Below are 23754 nucleotides of genomic sequence, written 5' to 3' on the forward strand. Positions count from 1 at the left end.
TAACATTGCATGCATCCTATTCTTAATTGCTTCAGAGTACCTGCATTAATAGTGATATATCTCTAGATACCAATTTCCCATACTACTGGAAAAATCTTTAAGCTGTTTTCTGTGAATGACTAGATCCAAGAGAACCTATGAACATCCACTGAAAAATAATGAAACTGTAATGATTTCTGAAAGCTGTTCTTTTTTTTTCCCATTGTATTTGGTTTATGCAAGATATTTTATCTGTTTTGTTTTGAATTTATTTTTTCCATTTTGTTGTCTTCCACATTTTAAACCTGGGAGAAAAAACATCTCTTTGAGAATGCATGAATATATAAAGAAGAAGGAGAACATACGGAAGTAGTTAATGGTATACCTCTTTGCAGATGATGAGTTTACTTCGACATGCATAAAAGTGCCAGTTCGTGTTTTGTACTATAAGCGTCTCACATTGCATTATTAAGAACAGTAGTGTTTCTTGGCATGTGTGAAATTTATGCTCATCTGTAAAATAGAAGCCTCTTGTTAGTCTGCTAATCTGGTGATTAAAAAGAAGGAAAAAACTTTTAAAGTTTTTCTGAGCAATTAGAAGTCATCACAGAATATCTCTTCATCTGAGAGTGAAATAATTCACTTATTCTAAGGCTAGAGATTTGACTCAAAATGAGTGATTTCACTCTGGAAAACTGCTAATCACCCCTTTGTGTAATTGTCCTAAGCTATGCTGTTTCCACAGTAGAAGAAAAGGCAACTTGTTCTTTATAGGAAACTTTCTGCTATGTTGTCCTGCTGTTGGGTGTGTTGCAGAGCAAGAGTTATTTTAAAGGAATATAGGAAAAAAGTAAGAAAAATAATCTCCCCCAACTCTCCCTGGCACCCCTCAGAAAAGGTAATTTTTTCATGCAATTAATTTTCCTTGCCCCTCTCCTAGGGAAGATACTGTATTTGGTCAAGAAAAAAAGCATAACTGGAGTACAGATTATCCCACAATACCCTTGTCAGTATACTGTCCCCTACACTGCTCAAATAGGCTTTCAATGGTCAAAATTCTGTGTAAGTCTGGGAGAAAATGCTGGTAAAAATAAAAAATGGAAGAAAATTTTCCCCTTCCGCTGTTCCTCACTAAAAAAACAGTCAATAAATACTCCAGAATCCTGTCTACACAACAAACATATGCATCTCTGTCATACTGAACCAGATAAAGGGGAAAAAATGAGGCATCTCTGTCTTGTTAGATTTTACTTCAAGATGGATTGCTTGTGAATCTGAAGCCAGGAAACAGGTATCTTTTGGTGCTGGTGAAAATTGCATGTAATAGATCATTCACAAATGGGAATGGAAAGACTGCAGCAGGTATGAAGGAAGACTTGTTGGCAGTCAGAGCCCTCTTTCCTAAACAGGATCTTTCTGTGTTTAGTGTGAAATAAAACACTTCCTAACTGAGTTCTTGTCAGAGGTTCCCTTGGATTTCCGGCTCATCCATTTTACTTCAGCAAGCCTTTGGCACCTGCAGTCATCAAAAAAACCCAGAATTTTGCTGTCCTTATCAAGCTTGCTGAGAGGTTCTTAAAATTCTTCACCTTTGATTTTTGGTAAGATTCACTTTTGGCAAGGGAGACTTGAAGAAATCAGGACCTTCTGTACAGAAGAAAAAGTGTAACTCATTACTTAATAGTGTTATTTCTAAATCTGGTAGACAAAAGCAAATGTACAACAGTAAGTTGCCATTTGTATTATCTCAGTTCTATCAACTGAATATTATCTTCATGTATACACATTAAATCATTTATCATTTTCTCCAGACAATTTAAAAAGCAAGTAGATATAGAAAAAATACATTAACTTTAAAAAAACACATGCCATGGCTTAATCATAGTAATTTCCTGGGTTTTTTTGTAATTTAGTTATTTGAAGTTATAGTTGCAAACTAAAATTAATACAGCTAAATCACTCTTGAAAGATAGCTGTGGTCACATTAAGTGTATTCCTTTACAACTGTGAGCCTGTAAAGATTATTTCCTCACCCCCCACTTAAATTTGCTTGCAGTATTTTCATAAGTGATAGTCTTGAATTGTCTTAAGTTAGTTGCAACTCAGTCTCTAACCTTTACTTAGACTTCTAAAGATACCTGCAACTATTTCCAATGCCAATATGTTAACAATGTTTAGTCTCTGAGTCATAAATATGCTGTAAAGTTCTGAGCAATCTGAAGGCAATCTGAAATATGCAGGATACCATCTAGTTCAGAACTGCTATTACAGCAGCCCTTTCAGAATGTGTTTGTTTATCATCTGGCAACTCTGATGTGCCGTATTTCATAAGTCCATTATATGTTGTCCTCCAGTCTTGAATGAGAAGAGTTTTTTCACAGTGTTTAGAAACAGGCTATTACTGCAAGTGACAAGAGTTGCTCAGCAGGTGATCTAGCTTTCTAAAAGAAAGAGATTATTTGTGAAAAGAAACAGACAAACCAATCCTCCACCACCAGAACAGTTCAGTGCTAAAGAGTAAGAGGGTGGTAGCAATAGTTTCTGGTATAGAATTTGGAATTTTTTTCCCTCTTTCTGCTGCTCCTAGGTTAGGTTGGCTTAGTCAAGAGGCTGTTCAAGTTAAGTCTTCTAATAAATCATGAAGTACAACAGTATGTCAAATGGGAGGGGTAAATCACACTTTTGAAAACTGCAGAAGACAATTACAGATAGTTCTGTAGATCTTTTAAGAGTGTGGCTGAGGAGTTGCAGACCACAGAATAAGGATGATTTGTGGTAATTCCACATTCAGTGACTTAATAGCGTGAGTATGTATTTTCTCAGTGTTCTGACTGGTTAAGGAAAGCATCTCTTTGGTCAGCGTGATACAGCTGTTACTTTTTATCAGACAGTTCTTTCCTCCTAATGGAGCGCTTTGCCTGTGTGCCCTGAGCAGGCTCTGGGTCCTGGTTTCATTGGTAATTATTGTGCTCTTCAGTCTCTTTCAGTTTGTGAAAAAAACTCATTGGTGCAAAATCAGTTTGAGTGGTTCCATTTAAAATTATTGTTTGCCTTTTTGGGGAGGGAGGACTGAGACTAATTATTAATCTATATTTTTTTAACAAGATTTCACTTTTGAATGGAAGAAAATTTATGGCCTTGCCAATGTAGTCTGCCATAACTTGAAGCAAGTTTATCTACATGATGCTTTACTTAGTAATTGTCACATTAAAGATTAAGCTTAAGCATTAAGGTATTTGACATTAAAATTAAATATTAGGATATTTTAACTGAAATATTTTTCTCAGACCAGGATGAAAACACAGAAGATGAAAGCTTTGATCCTATGAATATTTTAAACATATACCTTTTTTTTAAATTAAAAAAATGTTATGCTTTGTTGCTTTGGTTGAGACCATTTCTCTTTAAAGGTAAATCTGTTTTTGTGTGATTCTATTGGGTCTTCTTGGCATTGGTCTTTAAATCAAAATACAAGGAAAAACTATTTATAATTTGTATTTTTATTTTGCTTAATGTCAATTAAAAATAGGCACCTGGAGTTTCTGTGTAAATAATTAAGCAACTCTTAATAGTTTTCAAATGCGAAACAGAAAACAAACTATCTTCTGGTTCTCAAAAAGAAGCAAGTTTCAGCAATGTGAAGATGTGGACCCTGACTGATGAACATGTGGCTGAAGGATTCAGTTTTGTTATTTTGTCAAAGTTCAGCATATCTGAGAAGATCATTTATTACAAGTTGATGTGTTTTTGCAATAATTGCATTTTGTTTGCATTTTTAAAAAGAACAATATTTTGTTTCTACTTAAGTGCTGGATGGAGACTTTTTGGAATATTCCTTATGTGGAGGAGAATGCATCAGCAATAAAAGCAAGATAAAACGGGGTGTTATTCACTAATTCTTTGCCTTTGGCAGATTTTAATCTACACTGCGATTTAGTTTAATCCTAGCTAAACTGGTCTGGTAGATATGTTGTGCAGTACTATCCAGCAAGGAGAGGCAATTCAGTTACAGTAACTCTTCATCAATCTGTATAATTATCTTCAGGTCTTTAGTCATTGTGCTGTTGAGTACCTTACGCCTTTTTATCTACTTTTCAAGTATTATGTAATTGTTCTTCACAGTCTTCATGTGTAGTGTACTGACGTCTATGCCATAGCATAGCAAGAGATAATTAGTTACAAAGTAAGGGAACTTGCTCTAGAGAGCAAAGAAATAATTCCAGTGTGTAGAAATCAGAAACAGTCCCAGACATCAGGAATGCCACTGTTGAAGAGCTAAGCAGGCGAACTGGATTTTGAAGAGGTCTTTGGAGAAGATGAACTTCAGGTTGGAAACTTGAAGTCTTAATCAGTTGTCAGATATAAGCTGAGAACAAAAATGTAAAATTGAGAGGAGTAGGATTTCAAACAGAGCAAAATGTAAAAAAAAACCAACTGGAATTTCTTGTGGAAAATCAGTATAGGACTTGAAGGATTATGCTGAAGAGAGAAATTGATAGGGGCAGGTAGATGACATTTTAGTTTACAAATATTTAGATGTTTGTTATTAGCCTTCTGTGGGGTTATTTGACTTCTTTCTTCTCTTCCAAACTGGCAAATGGGAACATCATTTTGCAAAGCAGTCACCTCATGTTCATCACTGCGTTAATGACATGTTTTTTTGGTTTTAAGTGCTTAACAACGCTTAAACTTAGCGCCTCTTGGCTAGTAGTCAATACAATGCCCAGGTAAGTTATTTGGTGTTCCCAGAAAAGCTCATTCTTTTGGAAACTTTGCATGCTTGGGTTAGTGTTTATTCTCAGGGAGTTGGGAAGCTGACTTTTTCTTCTGTTCACTTATATTTTATATGCTTTCTATGGAAATGAGTTTAATTAGCATGTTAGCAAATCTGTTCACATGGTAATGTTAGTCACAAGAGTTCTAACTTTGCAGGTTGGAGAGACACAGGGCATTGATGGTTAGATGGAAGGGGACAAGCTATCTTAATGTTCATTTTATTAAGATAAAATCAGAGAGGGATGCAGGAAGAGGTCTCTTGTTCTGTGCCCATTTTCCATTCTGAACATATTTTCAGCAGTGTCTAGTAGATTTCTTACATGGCTCCCTACCATTTTTGGTTTGTGTGTACAGTTTCTTTGACTGTAAGTAGTAGCAATAGCTTTTGCTATGCTTTAACTTTATCATTACAATACTATAATTATCTCCAATCAAAGAAAAAATTACTATGTCTTACAGTGTTGTGTCATCTAAATATTAGAGACAGGCCTTTGACACCAAAAACTGATTTTATGCTGAGCACCTCCATTGATTCACTGTGTGACTACACTTCAGTTACCTTCCTGTAAAATGAATTTAAAACTAATATAAAACCAGCATGATTGTTGACTTGCAGAAGGGGGTCATGAAACAAAACTCAGAGCTGTAGTGTTCGGTGCTTATTTGGGTCTGTAATTCTTCTTGAAGAGGTGTTCAGTGGTGGTGCTGTGTCACAGTCTCCAGAAGAAGTTAAGAATACATCCATAATGTCCTTCTCTTCAAATAGAGAAACAAAACAGTTTCCATTTCATCTTTACTTTGTTTCTGTGGTCTTCGTGTAGCTGTATCCATGTTCACTAAGGATACTTCCACCTCCAAACAGCTATTTTCCGTTAAGAAGAAAATGTAATTGCAAGCAGCAATAAGAAGGCCAGCTGTCTCAGAAGTAACTTCTTGACTTCTGAAAAATCCACTTTTGGGTTGCTGCTTTTTTTGTTGTTGTTGTTGTTTTTGTTGTTTAGCAGGGGACACACATACACGCATCTTTTTGGAGGAAGGCAGTTTGGTTCCTTTAACCCATGGTCAGTATGTTCGTTCTTAAAATTCAGATGTCGAGAAGCCTGCATGCTCTTAGCTCTTTAGCAAGGAAATTGTTTTGTGTACATGGACCAGGATACAGCAATAGGATTCAGGAAAGCAAGAAAACTTTGTCAGTACTGGACTTAAAATCGGGTCCTCAAACTTCTACTGGCATCTCTGCCTTTCTTGAGGTGCCCAACCCTTTACAAAATTTGACATAAAATTTTCACAGCTTTCTTTCAAAAAATGAAATCTTCAAACTTTATTGTACTCTTTTGCCCTGTTTTCTTAAGGGGAGGAAAGTATTAAATTTTTATTGGTGTACTATTTTCCTTGACTCCCTTGCTGTTCACCTCACTAATCCAGAGGCACTTCAGCATGGGAGATGTGTATGGTATCTTGCATTCTCACATAGCCCATCATCTGTCAGGAACTGGAGATCTGTGTCTGGCATTTGTATCATTATCTGGTAAAGGCCTGGAAGGTGTGGCACTTCAGCCTGAGAATAGTAAGCTTTTCTAACAAAGAGCTCAGTCAGACGAATTAGTTTAATATTTTATTGCTCATACACACATGCGTGGATCATATGTGTAGACATATGCACAGAGCATTAATATCTCTGCTGATGATTTATTTGATGCAGTTTTAAGCCAACTTTTGAAGCAGCATAAATCATAGAGGTTTAGTTTTAAATATTATTGTTTATGTGCAAAGTATAAATATGCCACTTGAGAACTAATGTTGGGAGTCACAGTAACAACATTTTTTGACTGCTGCTATTGTCACACTGATTTTCAAGTGGTGTCGCTAAAGTCTTAAATTAAGAAAAACTGTCTGAGTTTACATTCATGCATAAAAATTTTAAAAACTGAGTATAGTAATAAAGTGATATATTACTAGCTATGTAGATAGTGTAATATTTGTTTGCAGATCTATATCATGCTAAGAATTAATTTGCTGTCTGCCAGTCACTAATTTTAAGAATGCAAGATTATATATTAGTTTACCTGGGTTTTATTTTTATTTTTTGTCTTTATTACATTGGTATATGTAATATTAAGAAAATAATTTTATTTTTATCTTTATCCTGGTATTTTTTTCCAAAATATTACCTACTCCAAGCAAAAATTTTATGCAGAATTCTAAAACGAGATGTTAGTAAACTCTGTGATGACAGCACCACTGTTAATTTTTTTGTGGTAGAAAATTTGTAAAGCAAAAAAAAAAAAAACCACGTATTTTATTTAAGTGAATGCCAGTTTTCTGAAGGACAACAAAATGTTACCAAAGTTAACAAAATGATAACTTTGTTATGGTTTGTTTGATTTGGTTTTTTTCCTCCTAATTTCTTGTAAATCAGAATAGATTTTTTTATCAGTTTCAATAACCAAAGCCTGATCTGTTCACTGTGCAGCAATAGAAATAAATTCTCTGTAATAAATGCATCTTTAAAATGCATGCAATCTATTTCAGATTTAAAATTATATGTGAAATTGTCTAATTGTGCTATTATAATTAAAATGCTAACAAGAATCAGTAACTGCCCAGTTAAAAACCTGATTTGAATGCCTAGAATAATAAGGGGAGAAATATGATAAGTAGTTGTCAATATTAAAGCAGGCTGAAGGAGGAAGGCTTCGGGCCTTGTAGTAGGTAGAATGAAACAGCAGATTTGAGTATCCACAATCCTTTCACTATTAAATTTTCAGTAAAATAAAATTACTTGTATATGAAAACATAGCCTTTCCCCAGCTCTCTTTTTTTTCCTGATCAGCTGATGAAGAGACTAGCAGCTCGCTGCTTTGCTGGCTTGTTAATTTTATCCCCACTAACTGTGATTTCCGATAGCCGGCCTGCTGATAGTGGTAAGGTAAATATCCTTTTTCATTGCCGTCTTGAAGATTCAGTAGAACTACATCACAGGCATGTGTAGGTGTGTAACACATCAAAAGTCGGTGTTCTCCGTATTTCAATGTACAACTGAGTGCTTAAGGAGAGCAATGACATTAACTGTTGACAGCCTTGCATGCTGTATTTATTATTAGCTTTTCTGGCTTCCAAGATATGCAGAGAAATTTCCTTTTCTTAATCTTCGTTAGCTGCAGTGGTTTATAGTGGGTGTCCTGCTTTAGCCAAATGAATATTAATGAATTTGTGTGCAGATTTTTTTTTTTTCTTCTTTTTCTTCCTAACTCAAGCCTCCTTCATAGTGGTTATCTGGACGCTGTGGAAGCATGATGTAAATTGTCTTTTGATTATTAAGGCCTAGTTTCAGGCTGTCCCTCAGGATTCTGCATTCGTGTTTGTTCTGTGGATTTGCACATCGGAGGATGCATAGGAAACAGATTTCAAAATCCCACTGGTGTTTTTAACATGCCAGGTTGTTTTGTGTTGTGCATCAGGTTTTGTTCACAAAATGTTTTTCAAGAGACATCGTACACAATTGAGAAAAATTATGTCTGGGCTGTAATCACTCTTTTTATATTGATTGTTATGCTCACATGATCATAAATATTAGCCATGTTTGGTGCTGTGGAGAAATGAAGGTAATTGCCTTATGATTAGAGCTCTTTCAGCTACGAGAAAGGATTGATTAGCATTTGCATGTACTCAAGGCAATATTGAGAGGCAAAAGGGACAAATATCAACATCAGTTATGTTCTGAGAAAGCATTAATCAGCCTAGTTTTAGGGTATTTTTTGTGGTCTTCTATTTTATTTTATTTTTTAATTTCCGTTTTCTCATGACCCAGTATTTTTATTTCTTTTCTTTTGTTGGCTTTCCCAAATCAAGAAAAGTTCAGATTCTTGCTTTATCACATGGATCTGATAGTCAGTGTGTGAACAGGTTCCCTTTATTCCTAGTTTGTTTTTTTGTAGCAATTTTCTTATCCCTCTGCATAGTGCTTCTGGGTCTGGCTAAAAGCATACATCCAGGTAATTGAAAATAGTCTTCATTGTTTGTGATTGTGTGTCAGGTTTGGGTTTTGGGGGGGTTTCTTTTTGCATCCCATGTTAAGAGTGTGTTTTACAGTAAAACACTGTACTGTCAGTGCTTCCGCCTATCTGTTGGTTACTGTTCTAGAAGAAAATGGTACAGTTTAGGGATGGTTTTAATGCTTAGGCGATTTAGAAGTTGCTTAAACTATTTGAAAGAGAAGTTGAGGCATTACTGCAAGAAGTACCTGTGTGTTGTTTGTGTGTACAAAGAACTGTGTGTGATCTGCTCTGGGACCTTAGCACAGTTTAGGCTGTCCTGTTTGAAAACATGCGCTATCAAAGTCTGTTTTGCATGGAGCTACATAAGCCAGAACTGCCAGTGACGTGAACAAGTGAGTGTTGTACACTTACTGACACGGTACCACAGGCCATTATTGTGTGTGAAACTGTGAGTTGGTGTGGAATTCAAGATTCAGATAAAGACACATCTGCTTAGATGATAGTGGGGTTCTTAGAACAAATTAATGCTTAGTGTGCCTTCGATTCCCAGTAACTCAGTTTCTTGTTGTACTCTTATTTATAAATAAGCTGAACATTTTGAGTTAAATTATCTGCATCCTGTAGGGTTGTGTTTTTGTTTTTAAATACAGTTTGTTATTTCCGTTTGCAATACCTCTTTTGTTTAAAAGTCATGCTTTTTGAATCCATGGTTGTCAGGCGATTGAAGACGGCAATTTGGAAGAAATGGAAGAGGAAGTCCGGCTTAAAAAACGGAAGAGACGAAGAAATGTGGATAAAGATTCTGGGAAGGAGGATGGAGAGAAAGCAAAGAAAAGAAGAGGCAGACCTCCTGCAGAGAAGTTGTCACCCAATCCACCCAAACTGACAAAACAAATGAATGCTATCATTGATACTGTGATAAACTACAAGGACAGGTGAGATGGTCTCTCTCTGTTGCATGTGTTCTCTTCCTCTCTGTTGATCTCTATCTATGTTTTTTAATGGCTTCATTTTTTATTCAGTATTTAGAAGGATTTGCTGACACAGCATTTCTGAAAAGTAATTCCACTTAGGGGCCTGATCCTGTAAGTCTCACTCTTTGTAGGGTTTTTTTTAAAAGACCCATCCAACAGGAAGCTGTTGAAACACAAACAGAAAATATAGGTATAGAGCTCCTGCTTAGAAATGAAGTTGTTCTGCTCAGGAGGTGTACTTAGAACATTTAGCTTGAGTGGGATTTTCCTTCAGTTTAGTAGTGCAGCATCTGTTAAGATTAATCTTTTCAAATAAATGGCTACAGATTTATTAATGCAAGTTAACATGGGTCTCACCATGACCTGAAAGACTGCCCCAAAAAATGTAGGACTCATATCACAAGCCTCTAAGCTGCAAAAGTCAAAACTAGAAAAACTGAGGGTCATATGTTGACTGCAGCTGAGATGGAAGGCTGTTTGTCAAGAAATCCCTGTTTTCAGCGTAACAAAATGCTAAATAGCTGGACCTTAGGAAAAAACAGCGCTTCTAATCTGAAATGTCATTTGAAGACTTCCGTTTTTTAGGTTTCCAGACTGAAAATCATCTATGCTTCATGAGGGAGAAATTATTAGTTAATAGCATCGTCAAATCAGACTTGTTTGAGAAAGTTGTATTTTTTAACTCAACTTCTGTTTACCAAATATCAGTAAATCCTTCTAGTGTGCTTATCCCTTCTTTTCGGTACGTTGGATTACTTAAATCATATAAGGAGCAATTACAAGCTAAATGAATATTAAATGCATGCAGACAAAAATGAAGAAATATTTACATTAGGTGACCCACACAAGTGTAACAGTATAATTTTTGCATATAAACAACTTTCAGTTTGTGACTTCAAATGGCAAGTTGCACTTCTTCCTTTTTTGCAGCTACTGTTCTGGGTCTGCCTGTACAAGGTTAACTTGGGCGGTAACTGGTGAAACACACAATGCTGTGATTTTTTTGGCATGTAACTGTTGAAATTAAGCATTCTGTGATCTGCGGGCTCTCTCTAGAGTACGCCAAAAAGTTTATTGCATTGGAACAGGAGTCACAGCAATGAACATGATGAGCAAGAAGCTGACTACAAACTCAATGTATTCAGCTTGCTGTGACTCTCAACTAACAGAATAGCTGAGAAGGGAGAAGTGTTTAAAATTCAGGTATTCCAGTCAGGTCTGCAAGTAAGCATCCCTTCATTTTGGATCCCTGGTCTTGAGCCTTCTCCTGAAGCCAAGCACTTCTGATCAGGGCGCCCACTTCTCATTTTTAAAATAGCGAAGCTACTTCCGCTAGCTTCCAGTAGGGGCTAGCTACTGATAGTAACTGATAGTTACTGGGGAAGTTAAGATTTTTGCCTGTTGCTTGTGCCCCAGGAAGTTCATATCTGATCTCTGTCAAACAAATTAACCACTGTGCTATTATGTAGTCATGAGACATACTGTACCCTCTCCCAGGAGCCCACATTTATGCAAGGCAGAATTGGTTCCCACTTTAAAAAGTGTATGGAGCTCTATTCTCTTAAGAATTAAAAATGCCTGTTAAACTGAGCTCTTCAGTGCGATGAGCTATGCAGAGGAGTTCTAAGTTCCTATATTCTGATTTTTTGTGAGCTAGCATCAAGCCACTCAATCCTATGAAAGTTGGGGCAGAATGGAATTGCAAATATAGGCATCATGAAGCTTGGATATCTTAACATATTGGCATTAAGGTTGTTCTAGAGTTAGATGAACATTTTCAGGATTTACAGCTTTAGAATTCAGTAGATTTTAGGCATTGGAACCCTTCAGCTTTGTTGGGGTTTCCTGTTTGTTCATCTCTGGGGTTTTGTGTGTGTAAAGGCAATTGGGGTAAGTATAGAGGGGCGGGTTAATTGGAATAAAAGTAGGCCATGAGCTTCATCTGGGGGTGGAAGGGGTTTCATTTATTTAGTATTTGTCTTTAGTATAAATTTTTAGTGATAATAGATGTTTCACCTCTACTTTATGAAAGTCTAGAGCGCTGACCTGGACCATGGAGAGCTGATTGTGTCCCAGAAGGTGGTCAGGTGATACCCATCCAAAATCCTACCGACTTTGGCCTCAGTTCCTTTGCAAAACCAATTTTATAGTCTTTGTAAGTTTTGTTGCAGTTAATAAGCCAGCAGGCAAAAAAAATCAAGAGAATGCATTGCTAAACTAATACATCTCTGTGCTTTTTCTCATGTCCCCTTGCTTTCAAGAAGACCTCTTTGTAAATATCGAACCACTTCTCTGTTCTTGTTAAAATCTTCAATTTGTAAAAAAAAAAACCTGAACATTTGAACATTTTTCCATGGTGCCCACAAACATCTGGAGTACCAGCTGGCTTCTTTTGTGTGGTCATTCTGTCTAATGTTGATGGAGGGAAGGCATGTCCAATTATTTTCCTAACTGTTTTGTGCTTGTCTTCTGCTGTAGGCATTTGGGGACAAGTACAATCCTTTCCTTCCTTATTTAAAAAGCATCCAACAAAATAGGCTGGGTTGCCTATATCTAGGAAAGCTAGAGGCTACAATAATGCATGCAATAAGCTCTAGTAAACTGAAGTTTGAGCTACACAATTATTATATAAAAGTCAAAATAAGATTAAACAGAAAAATTGGCAACATTTGTGGTAAGTGTTCAGTGTAGAAAAATGCAGCCTATGGTTCTTTGAAAAGGAAATTCAGAGGTAGACATCCAGCTACTTGCAAACCCCAGTTGAAGAACTCCGTGCAAGACAGTGGAAGTTAGCACTGTAGTCAAATTACTGTTTATCTCTGTTATGTCCTCAGTGCAAATTCTAGCTTTTTCTTTAGATTTTCCTATTTTTATGCGGTACTATATAGCAACTTTCAGATTTCCTTTCCTTCCTATTCCATGTCCCAACATGATACTGATTTTAATGAACCATTCCATTAACAATAAGTTTAATAGTTCTTACAGAGCAATTTACTGTGTCTATGGATCTATCTAGAGAACTACGAACACACTGAAGGAGAGAAAACTTTAGTGTCTCTGCTGAGATTCGATGTAACTCACAGCCTAACTGCCTAGTTTCCTAGAATTCTGGTACCTGGGGTGTCTCCCATGTAATAAAGGAAATAGTAAAAAAGGAGAAAATTGACAGAGGCATGAGGCACGGCGAAAATGTTCAACTCAAGACTGTTCGGACTCCTCTGGTGTGAGAGCCGTTGAGGCCCTTGTCAAGTTGACAATACTTGCTTCTTGCAGGCTGCTGTGCTTTGGATTCCAACATCGGGTGATGTGCTTTAAGCTTTTCTTCATGTTGATAGGCATTTCTTTATCGTACCTTTGTATTTTTCTTTGTTAACCTTGAAACAAATAGTCATACGTCAATTTGAGGAACTGTGGGGTAAGTGTTCCTAATAGTTAAGAAGTGAAAATGTTGTTGAATTCACTGCTACCCTTTAAACTGCACCTGTGCTCTTATTACTCAGCTTTAAATATCAAACCATAAAATATGTTGCCAACTGTAGATACAGAGCAGTACAATAGATACAGAGCAGTACTACAGATGCAAAGCCTTTTTTTTTTCTTGTACACTGCTTTGCCATCATAGGTGAAGCTGAGTTAATCTCTGTTTCATCTATAATGCCACAGAGTAGAGAATAAATCTCTAACGAAGCAAAAGTAAGGTAGAAAAGGTGGTCAGAATCCTCTGACTTCTAGTGACCTGATCTAGTGGGAGATGTCCCTGCTCACCCACAGCAGGGAGTTGGACTAGATTATGTTCAAAGGTCCCTTCTGACCCAAACCTTTCTATGATTCTGGTAAAGCATTTGTTAGGGTACAGAGGAAAATTATAAGATAATATGAAAGAAAGAGGAGGTCTAGTAAGTAAGGTCTGTAGTCTGAGTGAAAACAAGGAAAAAGATGTAACTGAAGGCACTGTTAGAAAAGGAACTATTAAACTGGAAAGAAGATATGATGAAAGTTCTTGAAGAATTGGTGTTGGCGTAGATCATAATATGTTAATGATATGTATTAAAAAATAAGGACTCTCCTAGCCAAAATACAAAGTTGTAAAATATCAATATTGGGATGGTATTCATGGAGGACTGAACATACTTTAAATATGGAGTAAAAGAATGGGCATGCACTAAAGTGCCTCAGAGTGTGCTATCAGGCACTTACAGACTAAAAATAGGAAACTTTTCTTTGAGTTGGAAGCTCATCAGGTGGAACTGACAGAAAAAGAATGACCTGGGCAAAGAAATTATTGATCAAAGCTAACTGTGAGCCATCAGTATTGTCCAGCCCCAAGAACAAAATAAGAGCCTGAGACTATTTTCTGTGTGGATGAAGAAATACCCAATATATGTGTATGCCATTAAATGTGAAACCATTAAAGCTTCTGAGTTGCTGTATGTAGTACTTGAATACTTCTTCCATTCAAGAAAGATAAATTTACACTGAGATAAGTGTAAATAATTCTTTCAATGATAAGTAGCATGGAAGAGTTTTGGAAGAGGAAACAGGTTGGTTTGTTTATCAAAACACAGCACAGCCTGGGAGTGGAAGGTGATTGCTCTCAGTTAATTCACCTGGGAAAGAAAGGTAGCATAAATATGGGGAGGGGAGAGTATAGAAATATGTAAAATACAGAATGGTGATCACAAGTTTATATAACTGTGAACGTTCATTAATATATTCAAGTCGTTAACTAATTGTTGTGGAACCTTTCCATATGGAATGGTGGGGCAGAAATACCTAGGTAGATTTGGATTTTGTTCCTTGATTAAAAAACTTTTATATGTTTATTGACAATACCAAGGCCCAAGAATCAGGCATCTGGAAACACCTTTCCAGTTACACAGTTGATCCTGATTCTCCAACGTAAAGTATATGCATTATCTTTGCAGACTTAATTTGCAACAATATATTTTAATCTGGAATTTTGTCGCAATTATTTCTTAAACTAAGATTGAGGGGTCTTTGGAGCCTTATACCTTGTTCTACTCTTGCAGTGTAAAACAGCTCTTTAGAAGAGGGCAAGTTGAAATGCACCAGTCCAGCATTATTGTCATACTTTTTTTTCCAGTTCTGATGCTTTTAACCTGTCTTTCCTTCCCTCACAAATTAGGAATGCCCATAGAAATGGATAATCATAGAATCATATGTGTAATATATATGTTATGCTTTCATAAAACAAAATTAGTTTCTATATCAGTTTAAATGCTTTAGCCTTTTGAAAGCAGGAACAATTTTACCGGAGATAGATTTTCTTTTTAGAATAAGGAATTTGTATGCCAAATTTGAGCTGCTGATTTTGCATCATGCACATGCAGGCTTAGTCCCCCTAACTGTCTTTTTCCTCTTTTGAAGGTTTTCCTTTATTTTTCATTTCAGAGGAAGACAAGCTGTAAGTGTAGGTTCCCTTTCCTGATTGTTAAAATTAAGTGGAGAAAAAGAATAATACTTCATACCTTGTAATCATTCAGCTTCCCTACAAATCCACTGTTCTCTTCTGCCTTGCATCAGAGTTTGATGTTTCCTGTGTAGGTGCCAGTTAGATGCTACCACTAGTTCGTATTAACTTTGTTTAGATAGCAACAGCTGACTTTAGGAGTCCTGGGACGCTGATAGCTCTGTTACATACAATGATTTTCATTTGTGATCTACCTGCTCTCTGCTCTGCTCGAATACCTCTGCATGGTATACCAGTTAACTTAACAAAGCATCCTCCCCATAGCAGGTGGCTGTTGACCACATTGTAACAAAGTTGACAGAAAACTGGAGGGTGGGGTGGTTGTGCCCTGTCCGTATTTCCTGCCTGGCGAGAGATTTCCTCTGTTTGTGGTGCTTAGCATTTTAATCATTAAAGCCAAAATGTTTAAATTTGTGCCCATACTATTCTAGTTTTGACAGGACATAGCTCAGGGAGAGAGTATTTTTTTTGTATGTGAAACGGATTTTATTCAAACTATTTCCAGCTATTTTCTTGCATTGCCAGTTTTTAACGGTTGTAAAATGGTAAGGTAAGTAGCCATTCCTAATCTAACTAGAACTTAATGATACCAACTGGTACTCGAGTATTCAAACATGCAAAGCAAATAATTCTTATTAATAGCCAAGCCAAAGTTATGGAGTACATAGCCATATGTCAAACCAAGAATTATATTTTTAAGTATTTTTACCCACTTCCATTTCAATGATGGGGTCGGATCCACCACGTATTATTGCAGTCAGTTACAAAAAGGAAGAACCATTGAATACATTTAAGAGAAATTAATCATCTCCCTGCATAGCACAGTTACTGTTGGAAGTTGTTAAATGTAGAGGAACCACCTATGCTATGTAAGCTCTTCTGATTTTCCTCCTCCACACATGATTTTTTTTAAAGAGCATCCTTGTGAGTTGCATTTGATTAGGAGTTGTCATTTGCACGCTGTGGTTCTGGTTGTGAGCACTCTGACAAGGGCAAGCTTTCAGCACTCTTCATTTTACCCACTCTAAATTGAATTTCAGTGTTTGTTAAAAGTGTGAAATTTGCCAGAAATATAAGAACGTCTTGCAGTTTCAGCTTCATAGTTGTCTCTCCTTTTGATTGCAAAGGAGAAAGGGTATTGAGAGTAGTAATACTTTTGACAGGTCAGTGGCGGCTTGCTTCTGGCCACATACTGCCAGGGAAAACAAATACAAAAGGAACCTCATATGAATGAGGCCTAATTGTTCCTGCATTTAATTCTACTGAAGATAATACTGACTAAATGGGTGGGCATATATGCTTGTATGCACCTTGTAGGCAGTTTGACAAAGATGAGGGAAAATCAGAAAAACTGAGCACAAATATTTTTCTAAGCAAAAATATTTTTTAAATTAGCAGTATTTCTTAATCATTTTTAACATTTTTTAAAAGCATCTTTTTTATGTAAGTGCAGATAAGACTAGCATGTTGAGCTGACACAGTAGCAGTGAACTGTCACTCAGTTCTTTCAGAGTCGGGTCTTTTAATTTATTCTGGTCCTTCTTCCCTTCAGCATGTATCCTGCTAGTTGCTAGGCAACCGTGATTTTTACCGCACATGATTTTTATGTGGTAGTTGCTGTGGTTATTATTTTCTAATTACAAAAGTGGGGACAGGGATTAAAATGAGAGTTGCATTAATAATTACTAATTTTCTCCTGTTGTATCCACAACACAGCCATTTGAGGTTATGTAAGAAAAGGTCACACTGATTTACAATACAGATGCACATATACAAAGGGAGTAGAAGATAATATTTCTTTGTGAGAGGAGGTTCTATGAAAATGATAGAACAGAATAAGCTGTTATTGATCTGAGTAGACAAAATCAGGCACTAGTCTTCTGTCTGTTACATATTTCATGCCCTTAATGCTTTTTCTTTGACAGCCTTAAATGCTTCTTAGTAATTAATTTTAACAAGGAAAAGCTTGAACGTTTTCTGTGGCATTCTTAGTTTAATAGCCTGTGTGAACTAATCACAGTTGCCTAGATTTATATATTGAAAATAGAATATTGCTGTTTAATAATTTGCTACTCATATTTTTAATATTAAATACAATATAGGGGTGGGTGTGTCGATATAAAAAGAGAAAAAAATTATATAGCCATGAGACAAAAAGCTCTACAATCATCAGGAGCTTTTAAAATAGGACAGGCATGCTAAACATGTTCTAAAATTTTATCAAAATTAGATTATTTGTAGCTATTTTCTTTATACTGAAATAATTTTATTTGTTGTTAGATTCTGAAGTGTAGTGGAAGCAATGCCAGTATCAGCGGTTTAGTAATTTTTTTTCAAATAGATATTTCTGTTAAAAGAAAGCTGCTGAAGTTTAAACATAGCAATGATAACTCAGTCCTTCTGCATAGCAAATCCAGATTCATACTGCACAAAGTTTTGAAAGCAAGTTTTCACACTTTTAAAAGTATTAGCTTACATCTATATCATATGTCAGCATATTGCACAGATTTATTAAAACACCTAAGTTTGTGAAGTCAAGCACACAGAAAAATAGGATGTAACAGAAACAGGGTGGACACCTAATGTGCTTTCCCTCAGGAAAGTATGTTACAGTATGCTGTGTAATGGCATGACAGTGTACTGCTTTGCTTTGCTTTTCCTCAGGACTAGTGGCTTGCATATACAAGGTGGGCACTGATCACTTAATGAATGGCTGAACTCCCCCCAGGCTTCTTTATAATATTCATAAGGCATCTGAATGTTTTGCAGGCACAGAACTTTTTTCACGTCATTTTATTCTCATTTTACAAATGAGGAATAGAAACTTAAATTTTAAGACACCGTTTGGGCACCAGAGATCTGATTTCTCAGAGGACTTAGTGTTCTATAGTTTCAGAACAAACTTCATTGATCTCAGTTGCAGCTGTGAGTACTCAACACTTCTCTTTATTAACAAAAAAAAAAAATGTGCAAAGAAGCAGAAACACCTGTTAATTTAGTCAGTTGTGTAGTGTGTACTTAATGCATTGCTTTTCCTTGTATTGCTTCCAGTTTCTCTTTGAGAGGGCGATCTGAGATAAAGGCAAGTTCTGTCATGTGGCATGAGATAGTCACTCACATAGATCATTAACAAGATTGGTGCCTTTAAATCCATAGTATAAACACCTTCCACTGCGACAGGGGAAGCAGGAAAGTAACGAATTTGTCTGGTGTGAATCAGTACTGAAGGAGAAGGGACGTGCAGTGGCCTGAGTTTCACAATTATTTGCTGGCAGAGAAAAATTATAAGACTTGGGATGACAATTATGTGGTTTTTTAATGATTTCGTTTCTTTCAGTAACAGGGTACTTGACAAATACATTAGATCTGTTGGGTGAAATTGCTAGTAACTGCCTGGAGTGTGAGGTGCAGGTGATCTGTTGGGCTATCTACCCCAACTGCTGTACAGGGTAGAGAGATGTCACTCTCACCTTCCCTGACAGGCATGCACAGTACACCGCCTGGTCTCACCGTGCAGCAGCAGCACCCAGAGGTGCGTTCATCCATGTGCCATAATCTTGCTGTAACCTAGGAGGCAGCCTGGCAGTTACTGCTAAGCAGGCAAAGGGAACAGCTTCTGCTGCTGCAAGTCAGACGGAAGTTGTCAGGATGAGTCAGAGTCTTTTCGTTTCTAGGTTTGCACTGCATGGAAAAATACTCTAGCTGGCAGTTGGTGCCCAGGATATCGGTTCAATAACACTGATTGGCAAGCTGCAGTTAGAATGTTTGCATTCTTCTCCTCTCTGATGCAAGGTATATAAGGAGCAGCAGTGTCCCAGGACTAAACAGAGAACAATAAGAAATCTTGCATTAAGTAAACAACAGCTACTTAGGAAATTCTGTTTGTTCCTACTTGTTCATTGGTCTATCAGGTCCATAAGGAAAATAGTATCTCCTCAAATTCTGATGCCACTTCAGGTGTTAATAAATGCCTAAGATATAGCAGGCATTCGTGTCTTCCATAAAGGGCAGAGCTGTTCTGTGCTTTTTGTCATTCTCCACAGCAGAATTGCCTCAGTTAACCTTCAATTCAGTTTCAGTTTAATGTGGCTGGTAAGATCCCACACCACTGTGGAGGGTGACTGCAGGAGAGAAGCTCAGGTGGAGAGCAGGACTTGGCAGCCTTCTTGCCCAACTCTTGTAAAGGTTTGGTATTCCTCAGCTAACAGCCGAAGATGCAAATGAGAAAACAGGTCCTTTTTAGAGTAGCTGCAAGAGAAGGAAGCATGTGAGTGTGGACTGGGAAGTGCTTGTGAATGCTATGTGCAGTGAATTACAGTTCCTTTCAGCAGAGTTTTTTTCTGCTACTTTGTGGGAAAAATGACAGGCACACAGGAGGGGGGAAAAAAAAAAGACTAAGCCCATAAGTGCCACCAATGCATTTCCTCTCCAGGTGACTTATAGCCATGTATTACTTGCAAAGCCACAAATAAGAAGATTAAAAAGACTCCTCAATTTGGAAGTGTTAAAATAACTATTAATAAAGGATGAACAATGGGAAATCTGGAAATCTTAGAAATTCTGAACACCTGTAAGTCGTAGGCAATGTTCCTAGAGTGTGAAAGCTTTTTAGATAACCCGTCACTGTATTTTAGATGACTGAAGTACAAATGGCAGTAGTGATTTTCAATAAAGTTAAAATGATCTTCCCAGAAACCTAACAGTCATTAGTAGAAGTTAATAATTTTGTTGTTGTTGTTGCATCTAGTTAGTCTGATAGCAATCAGCATCTGGTATAATGGAAATCAGTATTAACAAATTGTTTGCTATGATGAGGAGGTATGAAACAACTATAAAATAACCAAGAAGATGATAAACATATAGTGACAGGAGGAACACTGGCTAAAAACTATAAAACAAAGCGGAGAGAAGGATAAGACTGTACTCGGCAATGTACTACAGAACTCAGATTCAAATCCTCATCCTGCTTCTATAAAGCCCCTTACACATATGATCCTGTAATGATGGTGATGTGTTAGGACAACAGCACGAAGGATATGTTTCGAATTGTAAATTAATTATCTGTACCAAATCTAAAAATCAGAGCAGTGTTCAATTTCTAATTCTTTGGAAGAAAAATTTGTTCTTTTTCTTTTTTTTTATTTTTATGTTTTCTTTTTAGATTGTATCTGTGTATGTGGTTTTTGTCAGAAAGTTGTAGTAATTCTTTGCACTGTGGGATTGTTCTTCTCAACAGCTCAGGACGGCAGCTAAGCGAAGTCTTCATTCAGCTCCCGTCTAGGAAAGAATTACCAGAGTATTATGAATTGATTAGAAAACCAGTGGACTTCAAGAAGATAAAGGTAAGAACCTTTTTTGGAAGTGAAGATTCCTCCATTTCTTTTTGTTGTACAGAAGGGGGAGCATGAAGTCATCATTAAAACTACAACAACATGAATATTCATGTACCTGTATTTGTGACTTGCATTTTAAACCTTGTTACACACCTTGCTAGGAATTTTGGTTAGTGTACATTGCAGTATATCGCTGTAATTTCGAAGTCAAATCAAAATGTAGTGGTGTGACATGAACGACACTTTCAGAGGTGACATCTCAGTGTCTTTTTCCAAAGACCTAATTGTGAATCTGTAAGCACATCTTTGGTAAAAACACAGTGTTTGTGAATGTTTAATGGTTCAGGGGAATATAGTCATCCCTAAACTAGCATCACATCTTGGAACAGCCAGGTCAGATCCAAACACAGTTTGGCAGATGGGGTTTAGGCGGCTTGTTGCGCGTTAGGTGATGTCATAACTCTATGACTTTAATTCATGTCACAGCTTATTTTGTTTCTGTGCTAGAAGGGAGAAACTGGAACTCCTTTTACCAAAAGAGCTCCATTTCTGTTGCTTTTGTCCCTTCCAGTTCACACAGCAATTGCTTAATTTATACTCTCTTACCCTGGTGTATTTTTTGAGTAATGTGTTAACAATATGTTATAAGACTGACTTTGTTTGTTTTAAACAGATACTTGTCTTGATGCTTAGGTAAAATTTTTAGAGAGAAAGCTTTTAATGTGTTGAAATCAAATATTAATTTAGTGTCCTGTTTGCTGTTCTTCTTTCTGCACCACTGCGCGTCTGTACTTCATTTCCTCAATAAATGCAACAGGAAAGAATTCGCAACCATAAGTATCGGAGTCTTGGAGACTTGGAGAAAGATGTCATGTTGCTGTGTCACAATGCTCAGACATTCAATCTGGAGGGATCACAGGTCTGAATGAACCACTTTGTGTCAAACATACAGGTTTCCCCTACCTAATGTTTTGAGTGCTTGTGGATTATTATACTGTGTGTACAAACCCTGTTTTTTAATTCTTACTCTGAATACAGAAGAGTGCCAAGATTCTTAAAATCATCCAGAATTCACTGGACACAGCTGCAGTGTGTGCATGCAGAGAAATTGATTTTGATTTTGACTCTAATTCTGAGATCACTTTTTTTTTCCTCATCTGTGTGTAGTTTAGAGCTGCTGTAGGACTATTTGAATCTATGGCAAAAGGCAGTGCGTGTAGAGCGATACACGAGCTTGAATTTACCACAGTGGGTGATAGAAGGAGCAGATGTAACAGTACAATTTAGGACAGGCTGTTGAGGAAATACTTTGTAGCCTGCTCTTCTGTTCTGCTAATGGAAGATGCAAATTCAAGGTTTGTCCAGCAGTAAAGCATTGTGTATGAAGCTTTATACTCTCTGAACACTCTGGTAAGTTTATTTTAATGTTGAAAGATCAGTTTCCATTTTAAGAGACAGGATTTTTGTAGATAAGGTCCAAATAGTGTGATGCAAACACGATATTAAATTGAAACAGAGAAGATTAAGACAGCTCCTGTAATGTGGAAGAGGAAAAAGGTTATATTAAAAGAAACCTAAGTAAAAGTAAGCTGAAGGCTGATGCTGCCAATACTAATGCATCCTTTAAATTCCTGAACGCTACTGATGTTCCTTTCCTGAACTGGGGAGTTTATATTAAAATTTGAGAATTAAAAATTAAAACTAGCATGCAATTAAATGTTAAGGATTGTTGAATACAGGTTATAATTTTGTGATTTTTTTTTTTTTGTGTCTAGAGACAGATAATTTTTCTGTAATACGTATCTGCAGTGTTTCTACTGTCTTCAGTTATATGGAAACAACATATAAACAAATCAGCTAAAAATATTTTAATAAGAAAAATAATGATGATAGGAAGCATGAGACAATATTTTTCTGCATATCCAAATTTAAATTGCCAGTTTACTCCTTACTGCTTAGTGTGGCTCTTTAGTCACATAGCAGTAAAATAGCTATAAAAACTGGAAGATAACAAATGCAAAAGAAAAAAAAAAAACACACACACCAAAAAAAACACAACAACCACCGAAAAGTGAAGGAAAGCTAATACCAAAAAGTGTCACCAAGACTTTAGAAAATGGTAGAAGTTCGTAGGGGAGGTAAAAAGAGACACAGAAAAATCAGTAGGTAAATCGGAAAAGTGATGAAATTATTCTCATTGGAATGACTCAAGTTGCTGATGGGTCTCCTGTTAGGCAGAGGTGGTAGAATTGACAGGAATAATCCTGAGTGGGTAGAAATGTTCAGTAGATATTGCTGCTCTGTTTGGAAAGAACCCAACCTGTATCAGAGGGTTGCAGTATAATTTTCCATTCCAGTGTACCAACATTAATTACCAGAGCCAAAAACTCACATCTTAGACTTTGGATTTTTTTGTTATGGTTTTTTTTTTTTTTTCTGCTAAGTTCTTATACCATTTATTTTGGTTTACAGTGAATTGTGGGACACTTCTGCAGCAGTTCTTCAGTTTTTAAGGCTGCCTCATGTTCTTTGTAATAATTCGGGTCCACCTTTGCTCTGAAATACCAGTTCACTTCAGTAAACTACATCACTTGAGTGTGCACCCAAAACCAAAAATTCAGGCAGTTGTTTAAGTACACAGTGACTTTGAGTGAAATTCTGTGTGTTCATTCTGTTAGTATGATGCATGCTGCTTTTCCTTGGAGCAAAGCAGTTCCACCTGAGCTGGAACCTTCTGAGGGTTTTTCAGGGAGGGACAGACTTTGTGTTTTGAGGCTTCTGTCCTCAATGTAACCTCAGTGATTTGAAAAGTTTTTCATGTTGTAAGTAACGGTCAAATGAAACACAGACATGTAAGGGGGTAAAAATAGTATGTGTCTATTGAAACAGAAGACTTGTCATGAATGTTGTCCCTTGTCATGAGGTTCTGTTGTCATTGCTTCTCCCTTTCTGAAGGAAGTTCCACTGTCATTGCTGCTTTTTTTAAAAAAAAAAACAACAAACCTGTTGCAATTTTATTTTGGTCAAAATAGGAAAACTTCTATTTGTGCAGCTTTTCCTGAAGTAGCACCAGGTTTTTTTCTGGATCAAAACAGATACTGACTATTACAAATAGTTCCACATTAAGAAGGTTAAAGTAATTTTTTAAAACCCTTTATTTCCTTAGGAAATTCTGTTTAAAAGTCTGGGTCACAGTGATACCT

General features: G+C 36.6%; 1 protein-coding gene across 3 annotated transcripts in view; it reads left to right on the forward strand.

Annotated features, from left to right (window-relative positions):
- Positions 1-23754, forward strand: part of SMARCA2 (SWI/SNF related, matrix associated, actin dependent regulator of chromatin, subfamily a, member 2) — a 114785-nt gene that overhangs the window by 86698 nt on the left and 4333 nt on the right. For all 3 annotated transcript variants that reach the window (XM_064439135.1, XM_064439136.1, XM_064439137.1), the window contains 3 exons: positions 9471-9688; positions 20455-20560; positions 21369-21470. In XM_064439135.1, coding sequence (XP_064295205.1) covers positions 9471-9688; positions 20455-20560; positions 21369-21470 — 426 coding nt within the window. The remainder of the gene's footprint in view (positions 1-9470; positions 9689-20454; positions 20561-21368; positions 21471-23754) is intronic.

The sequence above is a fragment of the Phalacrocorax carbo genome, chromosome Z (assembly GCF_963921805.1).
Source record: "Phalacrocorax carbo chromosome Z, bPhaCar2.1, whole genome shotgun sequence".
NCBI lineage: Eukaryota > Metazoa > Chordata > Aves > Suliformes > Phalacrocoracidae > Phalacrocorax > Phalacrocorax carbo.